This window comes from Lolium rigidum, chromosome 3, assembly GCF_022539505.1.
Source record: "Lolium rigidum isolate FL_2022 chromosome 3, APGP_CSIRO_Lrig_0.1, whole genome shotgun sequence".
Classification (NCBI taxonomy): Eukaryota; Viridiplantae; Streptophyta; class Magnoliopsida; order Poales; family Poaceae; genus Lolium; species Lolium rigidum.
The window spans coordinates 294,782,987-294,794,041 of NC_061510.1; the positions used below are offsets into that span (position 1 = coordinate 294,782,987).

Consider the following 11,055-nt stretch of genomic DNA (forward strand, 5'->3'; position numbering starts at 1 on the left):
ATGGAGCCGAAGAAGAAAGCCGCGGGCCATGGACTCCTTGAAAATGACCCCACCGGCGACCAAGGCTTCACCGACGACATCTACTCCGCCATCGACAACTCTAGAGGAGGTGCTTTCTACCCGAGTGGATGATCTCGCCCTTTGACTTCCGTGGCCATGTAATGTCGGCCATCGTGCGTTCTTTCTGGTTCCGTAGACATTGATTTGAAGTGATTTGTGACGACATGATTGTCGAGACCATACGATCGGTTTGCATGCGTCAAAACTATGCGATTGTCGATCTTTATGTTTAGATTTGTCAAATCCACTTGGGGGCCATGTTTGGAGGATGCGGCTGGGAGCTGCTGCTCCGATAGAATGTAGTGGCGCCGGTGACCCCATAAAGCCGGGCGGTTTAGGGGGTGGGGAAGGAGGAGGGAGGCGAGTGGAGATGCTCCTTTTTTTTTTAAGGATGTAGTTTATCATTCTTCGCATATTTTTTCCATCTTCCTCGCATTTTGGCCCACTCCGTCTCACCTTCTTCCGAGCGGAACAGACCAGCGCCGGCTTCCCTCGCCGGACGGCCGCGTCCGCCATTTCCTCCTCCACGAAACCGTCTCTCCCCGCGTCATACCTTGTGCCACTTGCTCCGTCGCGGCATCAGCATCCTCTCCCGTCTCCCCCCACAAGCCAAGTCTTCCCTCCCAAAGTCTCAATCCAAATCCAACCACCGCCTCCAGCGGTAGTCGTCCCCTTTTATTTATAAGGACTTGCCCGCCCGGTCACCACGGCCACCCCGACGACTCCCCCCGCCTCCGCCTCCCCCTCCCCCTCCCCACCCAGCCCCAAGCGCCGTCGGAAGACCGGCCCTGACCTTGGCCCTGCCGCCGCAGCCACGGGGAATTCCCAGCACCGCGCTGGCGGGGGCGGCTGCGCGTCGGCCACCTCCGCCTCACGCCGCCATGGGCCTCGGCCTATACCGCGTGAAAGAAGGTCCTTTGACCCTCTCGACCCCGCCGCGGACCCGCGGCCCCGGGCGCTCACGCGGCTCGAGCTGAGGCACTGCAAGAAGGCGCTCAGGGAGTTCGACAAGAAGCTCAAGAAGCCGCTCGACATCTCCAAGGAGTTCAGAGGCCTCCCGGTATGAAGTCGTCCTGTCCTGCCCATCCTCCCGTTTGAGCTAGTCCGGCAATGCATGGCGAAATTACCACCAACCTTTTCTTTCCTTTGCGAAACTACTAAGAACACCGTCTTCTTTTTTCAAGCTAATAACTTTAGAAAACTGGCCGTAGCTACAGTCCCTAGTTCTGCAATCATTCAAGTTTGAGTTTTTTTGACAGTAAACAGTGCTTTATTGATTAAATCACATCGATACAAAGAGTTCCCCGGATACAATCCGGAACAGAAAAGAAAACCTCGCTAGAGGGACAACTAATACAGGACTTTGCTAGAATATGCGCTGCTACATTCAAATTGCGACTCACATGAGTAGACGAGACTGAAGAGAAAGGAATCGCCATGGCTTTGATGCCACTAACCAGGATGCCAACAGGACATCTAGTTGTTCCCTAATGATGCATGAGCGTTTTTTTTTTCTCCTTTTTGGTTAGTGCCAGGTGATTTTGGTTAGTGCCAGGTGATCTTCGCAGCCTTGCTTCCAAGTGAAGCGCCAGAGTGGACAATAGGTGTACAGCCAGAAATGAATGTGCCGGATATGATTAAGGGAAAACATAGATTATTTCCAAAGCTATATCTAACGTCTGGGTTTGCTGGGCAAACTGGGACTGTAGTCCGATTTGGACTGCCAAAATTACACTCTGAGGAGTTGCGCTGCGTTCTCCAGGATACAGCATCAACATTAGCACTCACCAAACAAAACTAGAACTTTGAGCAATCTGCTGCTCTTGCTCTTCCTTGGAATGAACCTACCCATGGACTTTGTGTTTTTTTCATGCGCTGACCTGAGATGGACTTAAGCTGACACAGCGAAGTAGCTCGCTATTCTATCCGAGGAAAATAGTTCATCAATTTTGCTCATCTAGGCCACCAGGCAAAGCAAAGTATTGCTGGATTTGGTGTTTCTTTAATTGGGTATTGGTCTGTCACCATGAATTCTGTGAGGGTTGCCCTTGGGATATGTTTATGTGACCCTTTAAGCTCGCTCATGATGTTTGGAACAAATTTTGTCCATTTTACTGCTTGTGTGACTCTTAATCACATGCAAGTCATCCATTTTCTCATGTTTTAGTAACTTCCAACACAATTAGCTTACCTCCCTGTTTCCGATTCAGAACTCCAAAGATGATCAATTACACGATGAAACTGAACACCATAGTTTTCCCTTTTTTTTTTGGTATGAAAACAAATCGATATATTCGCACCGATTAGGAGAAGATGTATTCTCAAATTGGAAAACATAGAATTATGTCTAAACTTCCAACACAACTAGCTTACTCCCTGTTTCCGATTCAAAACTCCAAAGATGATCAATTACACGATGAAACTGAAATCCATAGTTTTCCTCTTTTTTGGTATGAAAACAAATCGATAAATTCGCACCGGTTAAGAGAAGATGTATTCTCAAATGGGACTGGCACCATATCAAATTCTTCATGAACTTTGAACAACTGGGTTGATGTATTCTCAAATGTGACAGTCGTCATATCAAATTCTGTATTAACTAAGAATAACTAGATTATCTGCCCCTAGCCTCTTGATCAAATTTTTGTAAGAAAAAAAATCCACGGGTATGGAAATGTATCATGTTCCTGTTCAATTCCAAGTTCATGGTACCACACTAGGTCATCGACATTCATTTCAATGCAAGCGAAAGTAACAATTCAGATATAAGTATTCACTGGAAACAGTAGATCCGGGAATAATTATTTTATCAGTTGTCTATATGAAGAATACTTTGAAATTGCAAGTTATAAGAATAAAGAAATACTTCATCTGAAGTAAATCATGCAACTATTGATTCAATGTAATTATTTCAGGACATAAGAATAGCGCTCCAGTCGACTCAGAATTTTACAGTGGCTCGAAATTCCGATAATAAGGAAAGGAATCGCTACACTGATATCTTTCCATGTGAGCACTATTAACTTGTGAAGGCTGTCGTGTATATTCTGCAAGAGCTCCATGTGGAATAAATTATCTGATGTAACTTGACCTTTTTTTTCTTTAGCTGATGAAACCAGGATAAGGCTACAGTCTTCAACAGGCAATGATTACATCAATGCAAGCCTTATAAAGGTAAAAACAGCATGTTCTCTGGTAATTAGTTCTTCTTTGCCTATTTCTCTCTTTCTAATCCTAATTAGGATTGTTGCATTTATAATCTGCAGCTTGATGGCAAAGATCAAACAAAGTTCATTTCTACTCAAGGACCGCTAGTCAAAACATTCGAAGATTTCTGGCAGATGGTCTTTGAGAACAGCTGTCCTGTAATTGTTATGCTCACCAAATTTGACAATGTTAAGGTGCGAATAACAAACACTCGTGACTTGCAGTTTAGTTCAGTTGACCTAATATCAGTTTCTCTTGTCTTCCGTAGTTCTAGCACAACTTTACTCTACATGTTTGCCTACAGTGTTGGGTTATTTTATTATCACTTCGTTTTTCTGTTTATAATGTCATGTTTCTGTGGACAAGTCTATTTTTACTATATATTTGAAGGACGCTAAATGCTCAGTGATTGTTGCATCGCTATATGGATGTGGTTGCATGCACACCTCTCAGCTTGTCATATGTAATTCAATTGTTCAGAACATGAAAACAAAATGGACATGATGAAAGCATGCATGCACATAGACACTTGTCAGGTCTCCCTAGGGAAATTTTCAAAACTCAACTGGACAGGGAAACACCGTATCTATATTTTTTAGCATGCTACATATGCTTCCCTAGTTCTCCTACCTATGGACTTCAGAACATGGAATGCTGGCTTCTTAGAAACAAACAAGGGGTGTCTGTCCCTCTGGTATCTTTAAAGAGAAACCAAAACGTGGAGGACACGATCATCTTGACTCACGTCAATGGGGCCTACTCGACTAGCTCGGAATACATGGCCCAGTTTGAGGTATCCATCCCCTGTTCCTTCAATCTGATTGTCTGGAAAGCGTGGGCCCTCCCAGGTGTCGGCTCTTTGCCTGGCTCGCTGTTCAAAACAGACTCTGGACGTCGGACCGCCTGGTGATCAGGGGATGGCCTCACCAGACCACTTGTCAGCTGTGCCACTGTCAGCCCGAGACAGCGAGACACATTCTGTTTGAGTGCTGCTATTCCAGGAGGATCTGGCAGGCTGCGGCCTTATGGCTCTCTTGCCCCTCTCTCGTGCAATGTTTGGGCTCGGGCCGGGAGACGGTGCTGCATTATTGGTCGGCCATTGCTAAGGCGCCAACTTTATCTCCGAAGGGCCTTCTGTCGGCTATTGCACTTATCACTTGGGAAATCTGGAAGGAAAGAAATGCGAGGGTCTTCAACAATAAAGCTTATTTGGTGACAACCCTGATGGAAAAGATCAAGGACGAAGGCAAGGATTGGATTATGACGGGTGCTAATCGTCAGGTGGAAATAGTGGGCTAAGGCTCTTTTCCTCTTTGTTTGCTTTTCTTGATGGCTTAGGACACAGTATGTTTGCTCCTCCTTTATCAATATAAAAGGCAAAGCTTTTTCCCTTTGTTTAAAAAATAAAAGAGAAACCAAAACATGTAATCTGTCTTTTCCTCCTTCCTGAATAATGCACCCATGATTTCCCTAGCTAGAGAGATGAATTTCCCTCAAAAAAAGCTAGAGAGATGAATGGAGGGAGGGAGAGATTTGGTTATTTTCTGTACAATCATTTACCATTTTATTGCCACTCCGGGGAGATGCATTGACATGTGAGTATGTGATACCTAAAGGAATACTTGCATTGCCGCTTTGTTACCATGATGATTGTCTGGTATCATTAATCTTGTAAACAGTCACACAATTCAAAATTATTTCCTTCGGTAAAATTCTATCAAATATTATTTACGTTTAAATACTGGCAGTGTGATGAGTATCTTCCGTTGAGCAAGAGGCAAGAAAATTACGGAAGATTTAACGTTAAGATCACGAAGATCAGTGAAGGTGGCAAATTAACGTTGCGCAGTGTGGAGGTGAAACATAACGAGGTAAATGTGTAAAGCTAATATATATTTGTTGCTTTTCTGTCTTAACAAATTTTGAAGATATCTTGCACAATTATACAGGCGAGGGACTATTTTATTCTGTGCTTTTACTCTATTTTATTCCATTACTCTTGTTCACTGATGCATAGACTTAGTTCTTGTACCCTTTAAAAGTATGTAATGCTTTTGTTAGAAGGAGCTTGGTGTATTTCACATTTGAGGAAAATTTCCTCTCATATAACCACCTAAATATCTCATGAATGGTATCTTTCATCAGTTATATTATCACTGTTTTTCTTCCATTTTCTTATGACACTCATGCTTATAGTGGTAGTGAAGATTTCAGTTCAGTTTTTAAGGCATTGATTCATCAGTCTTATCACAAAGTGTCATCGCAGTGTGATGAATGAATTCCTCCTTTTACCACTACTTGATGTACTCCCTCCGATCCATAATAAGTGTCGTGGCTTTAGTTCAATTTAGTCCAAATTTGAATTAATGTGCCGATGCTTATTATGGATCGGAGGGAGTAGCATTTTTTAGTACACGTTAGCTTATACCATTGGTGAATATTTATCATGTTGCTATAAATTCTGCTGATTCTGTATTTTGCAACATATACTTATTTTCTTCCAAGTTTACTTTTCTTCTGGTTTCCTGAACATAATCACGTAAGATATTGCTTGCAACTTACGATTCTTTATTTTGCAGTCACATAAAGTGCATACTGTTCTCCATATCCAGCACTCTACATGGCCCGACCATGGCGTGCCAGATGACAGCAGTACTGTACGGAACATTCTAAAAAGGTTATATGGCATTCCGAAAGAGCATCCAATAGTTGCACATTGCAGGTTCGGTTCTTAATGCCATGATTTTCTTTTCACCCTTGCACACTCTCTAATAATATTGCATTCCTTTTTCTTGTTTCAGTGCAGGCATTGGGAGAACTGGTGCTTACATCACCATCCACAATACAATAGAGAGAGTATTACTTGGTGATCAAACTGCTACAGATCTTGCTGCAACTGTCAGGGAGTTCAGATACCGGCGTCCTGGGATGGTCCAAACAGAGGTATGCTTTTTTTTCTTTTTTTTGTTTGTGAGTCGGTCGCAAGATTCTCTAAGTCTCAAATCAAGTTGGGAATTTTTAGACAAATTGCCACACATTTGTTTACACTTTGACACAAGTGGCACACTTTGTGTTATGACAAGTGGATAGTGGCTTCTGACCCCACAGGTCAATGATACAAGGTTGTGACTTTTGTCAGAGCCAAACTAAAAGGTGGCATTTTGTGGAATCCCTCCTCGAGTTGACAATAGTTTTCCATTCAGTGGAAGCTTCCTCACCAAAGCCTTCAGATTTTACGTTACCCACAGAAGAATGATTACTATGTCCTGCATAATAAAGATAGATTGATGAAGTGTTGTAGGCATAATTTTATCCATTGATTAAACAGTGTCTCAGAACACTGCAAAGCAGATTGCTGCTAGTAGCACTCCACCCTAAGAACATCTTGTGCTTTGCAGGACCAATACAAGTTCTGCTATGGTGCGATCGTGGCGGAGCTGAAAGAACTGATTAAAAAATCATAGCGCAAAGACCATTTTCTGAGAGAAGTTTCATGCAGAAACATGCTCTTGCTTCCTCGATTTGCTATGCTTTAGCTGATAGCATTGATGCACGTCATGAAGGAAGACCGGAATTTGTATTTCAGTAGGAAGCTCTTTCCAAAATTATTGTGATCAGTATTTTACCAATTTGATCATATCTCGCACCGATTTGCAAATGGCTGGCGCACACCCAGAATCACCATTGCTATGTATCCACTTGTATCACTTCCGTTGAATGATTATATGTGTTGACGCCAGATGGTTGGCATGTCTACTGGTGCACCACCACCACCTAGTAGCTTGCATTGTTTGATGGCAGATGCATGAAACTCAAATTGTGCCGAATGATCTTTATATGTCTTTCCTTGTTAATTCTTGAATGCTGTGTCTGAAGCACAAAGCCCATATAAGAAACGCATGGCTGCACTATGTCGGTCAACTGTACCCACAAATCCCTCCCCGCCATGTCTCACACTCTTGGCATCACCAGTTGCTCGCACACTCCTATTGCAGCTCGATCTCCTCCTTCCCCTCTAAACCGATGAAATGAATGAATGGTCGCTACCACTACTCAGTGTAGTAGAGAGTAGAGACCCATGCACGCTAGGCGCGCGGCCATCTTCTCCGTTCTGCTCGCGCTCCCCATCGTGGCGTTGGTGCCGCGCGCGCCGTCGTCCTGGTCCGTCTTCCGATCCCGGCCTCTCCTGAACGCCGGCGGCAAAGTTCGCGCCGGTGGCTGCGACTACTCCGACGGGGCATGGGTGCGGGACGCCGATTCCCCGACGGTTTACACGGAGGATTGCCCGTTCCTGGACCCTGGTTTCCAGTGCGCACGCAACGGCCGGAGCGACTCGTCGTTCCGGCACTGGCGATGGCAGCCTCGCGGCTGCAACCTCCCTAAGTAGGTACCGCCGCGCGCCATTGCCATCTCCGGTTACAGAATTTTTTCGAGGATCGATCTTGTGTCGCATGCATCTTGATTTCAGTTACCTGCGGCCAGTCTCCTCCATGTACGTCAAACGGTTACCGAGAAGAAGCATTTCTGTAGGTTTAACGCGAGCGAGATGCTGGAGAGGAGCCGGAACGGGCGGATCGTGTTCGCCGGCGACTCGATCGGCCGCAACCAGTGGGAGTCCATGGTGTGCATGCTCGCCGCCGGCGCCGGCGGGTCGAGGATCTACGAGCAGTCCGGGAAGCCCATCGGCCGGCACAAGGGGTACCTTTCCATGGTGTTCGCGGACTACAACCTCTCCGTGGAGTACTACCGCGCGCCGATGCTCGTCAGGGTCGACCGCTTCCCGGTCCAGGCGAGCGGCGACGACGCGGTCGTCAGGGGAGCGGTCCGGCTGGACGCGCTGCCGCGTCACGCCGACCGCTGGGCCGGCGCCGACGTGCTCGTCCTCAACACCGGGCACTGGTGGAACGAGCACAAGACCATCAAAGCGTATGTAGGTTAAATCATAATTAATTAATTCCTCGCAGAGAAAGAACATTTGCTGATTTGTTCGGCTGATTTACTGAACTGGAGGTCCATGGTTGGTTGCAGAGGAAACTATTTCATGGTTGGCAAGCGGTTCAACGTGACCACGGACATCAGGGAGGCGTTCCGGTTGTCGCTGCAGACGGTGAAACGTTGGGAGCTGAGTAATGCGAGGCGTTCCAAGAGCTATTTGTTCTTCAGGAGCTATTCCCCTTCCCATTATAGGTACTCTAGATTTTGACATCTCAGACAGCAGTATGAAGTATAGTAAGCATGCATGATTTACTGTCAACCAAAAATTACATGTAGGGTAGTCCAGATTTTGACAGATCATCGTCGTCCATAACACAAAACTCTACTGATTCGATCGCATGCAGCAATGGCGCGTGGGACACAGGCGGCTCATGTGCAGCCCAGCAGCAGCCACGAACAGCCACAGGCGGGGACCAGTTCATCGAGGAGAATTCGTGGATGAACGCGGCGATCTCGAGCACGATGCGAGGCGTGAGGAGAAAAGGGAGGAACGCCCGGTTCCTGAACATAACGCACATGACGGAGCTGAGGAGGGACGGCCACCCGTCGCGGCACCGGGAGCCCGGGACGCCGCCGGACGCGCCGGAGGACTGCAGCCACTGGTGCCTGCCGGGCGTGCCGGACACGTGGAACCAGGTCCTCTATGCTCACCTCTTGTCTATGGGCTATGCTACGAGGACAAAACACTGATCGATGACAGACTGGTTGTGTATGTACGCACATGTTATCAGTTTAGACGATGCAGGGAAGGATCTCTGTCGCACAAGCATTGGTTGGGAATCCTACATATCCGAACATCGAGATTGAGTAAAAAAATCTTGTAGAAACTTGTTTAGTTTATCAAGAGCTATTTACACTTTTAGTCCAACAACTAGTCCACCATGTGATGATTTGGTCCTACATCTTGCAAAGCGTGGAGCCGACATTCTAAAACTTTCAAATCAGGTGAAGTCTTGGTCTTCCGAGTAGGATTGTGCCACCGCTGCTCTCCCTCGTAGTCCATGGCCTAGAGACCCGATTTCTTTGTCCCGGCACTGCCACTCTGTCCATGGCCTCCCTCCTGGACTCCCCCTTGCTCGCGGCACTGGCGGCAAATAATGGACTGGTATGCTCGACAACCCAGATGCTTGGTTCTTTGGGGAAATTCCTTGTTTGGATGCACTTCGTGAGACATTGTTTCTTCTGAACTGTTGCAAGATTTCGTGAGATTATTTTATTCAGAATTGGCAACTCTGAATTAGGAATTTAGGAGTTGTTTGGGCATGGATGCTTTGAGATACGGTTTGCTAGGTGTTGCTTGAGGAGGTTGGGCCACCGATTTGCCCATACGACCTAGGTGGCATAAGATTTATCTCCGTCGGAGTCCGAAACGGGTGGCATGAGTGTTTCTGTCGCGTGGGTTGTTTTGCAGAAAAGCCCCTGAAAGATATTGATCATCGTTTCTCTCCTTCCATTTGGATGGCCAAAGACAGGCAGACACAGTCCTCGTCTTCTACCTCCCTCACGCGTCAATGCAGCTACGCTGCTCATCGCCGTAACCATCTCTGCAATGAAGCCGTCGTAGATTCGCATGTGCTTATGGAAACATGATCCACCTTCCTACGGTACGAGTGGCCACCCTCGACTCCCTCATCTCCCTCTGTTTTTGTTCCTTTCTGACAGGTTTAGGTAGGGTTCTTAGGGATTGTTCTATCGATCTTCAATTTTTTTGTGTTGAATCGACGCACAATCAGTGACAATTTTGATTGTGACGATGAGTGTTCCATTTAGTTGGCTATTTTTTCATTAAGGAGATGTCCTATTTCACGGAAAAGCAGCGACAATTCACGTTCAATATGGAAAAAAAGGTTTTTTTGTGAGAATTTTATGTTATATATCTTAGTTTGAGTCTTTATCATCAGGCAGAACAAAAAAATCACAAATTTATGCAGGTTTGGAGAAGTATCAACTCTGAATTTTGATGTTCTTTGTTATTGCAGTTGCAGTTTTGTTGCGGTGGTCATGATTTTGATTGTGGAAATTAGTTTGTAGGCAGTAAAGAATGAACATAAAATAGCTCCATTAATCATAGATGCCATTGGTACATAGAAGGAGACACTACATATTAGGATTATTGGTAGAAATAAGTAGTCACGCATGAGCATCTAGCAAATTTATAAACAAGTCTGGATATTAGCCACTGTGTGGCTCTTGGCAAACCTTTTTGCAAACCCTTGCATGTCTTTCTTGATCTTGCACAACATAACACTGGCTATCATCTCTTTATGTTCTTTTAGGCACAAAGTAGGGCTCAAAATGTAGGGCACCAGGGTATCTTACAACCTCAATTGATGCACACTCTCTACTACTATTGGGAGCTCAAACATGATTGGCCTGTTTGCATGAGAATAGAAGATGCCAAGACCTAGCTGTTGTAGTCTAGCTGACACATCCATCTCTCTAGCTTATTCCTCTCAGCCGCTGCCTCCCTCTCCTTAGCATTTCTTATGTGGTACACTATCACTTCTTTCTCCCTAGTTACAATTTTTCTCCCACTAGAGCTCAAGCTGGAACCAGAACTCCTTCTAGCAGTACTGCTCCTCGTTTTTTTTTCACTCCACACAATGTCATTCATGATTGAACTAGTTGTGTTATAGTGGGCATGCAATGCAGGGGCACCCATATTTATGGTGGATGAGGGAGGAAGAAAATAATGTAAGAGGCACACAAGGCAACAATATGTGCAATAAGACAAGCACTGGCAATTCAAATCATTCTGAGGAATCCAATCACTAAAATATTACTTAAAGTATA

General features: G+C 45.5%; 2 protein-coding genes across 2 annotated transcripts; both read left to right on the forward strand.

The window, feature by feature from the left end:
- On the forward strand, positions 1–7,078 carry LOC124696696 (protein-tyrosine-phosphatase PTP1-like). Its single transcript, XM_047229381.1, has 9 exons — positions 1–109; positions 747–1,120; positions 2,976–3,069; positions 3,167–3,234; positions 3,327–3,461; positions 5,016–5,138; positions 5,847–5,989; positions 6,069–6,210; positions 6,666–7,078. Exons 1-9 carry the CDS (start codon positions 1–3, stop codon positions 6,729–6,731), a joined length of 1,254 nt encoding a protein of 417 aa, XP_047085337.1. The 3' UTR covers positions 6,732–7,078.
- Positions 7,079–7,345: 267 nt separating this feature from the next.
- LOC124696697 (protein trichome birefringence-like 8) lies at positions 7,346–8,952 on the forward strand. The gene is made up of 4 exons (XM_047229382.1): positions 7,346–7,650; positions 7,798–8,193; positions 8,296–8,454; positions 8,607–8,952. Exons 1-4 carry the CDS (start codon positions 7,346–7,348, stop codon positions 8,950–8,952), a joined length of 1,206 nt encoding a protein of 401 aa, XP_047085338.1.
- The last annotated feature ends 2,103 nt before the right edge of the window (positions 8,953–11,055 follow it).

Coding starts and splice junctions, on each gene's coding strand:
- LOC124696696 (XM_047229381.1), top strand. CDS start 1: ATGGAGCCGAAGAAGAAAGCCGCGGGCCATGGACTCCTTGAAAATGAC. Junction 110..746: donor CATCGACAACTCTAGAGGAG/GTGCTTTCTACC, acceptor TTTATTTATAAG/GACTTGCCCGCCCGGTCACC. Junction 5,990..6,068: donor CCAATAGTTGCACATTGCAG/GTTCGGTTCTTA, acceptor TTCTTGTTTCAG/TGCAGGCATTGGGAGAACTG.
- LOC124696697 (XM_047229382.1), top strand. CDS start 7,346: ATGCACGCTAGGCGCGCGGCCATCTTCTCCGTTCTGCTCGCGCTCCCC. Junction 7,651..7,797: donor CGCGGCTGCAACCTCCCTAA/GTAGGTACCGCC, acceptor GCATTTCTGTAG/GTTTAACGCGAGCGAGATGC. Junction 8,455..8,606: donor TATTCCCCTTCCCATTATAG/GTACTCTAGATT, acceptor GATCGCATGCAG/CAATGGCGCGTGGGACACAG.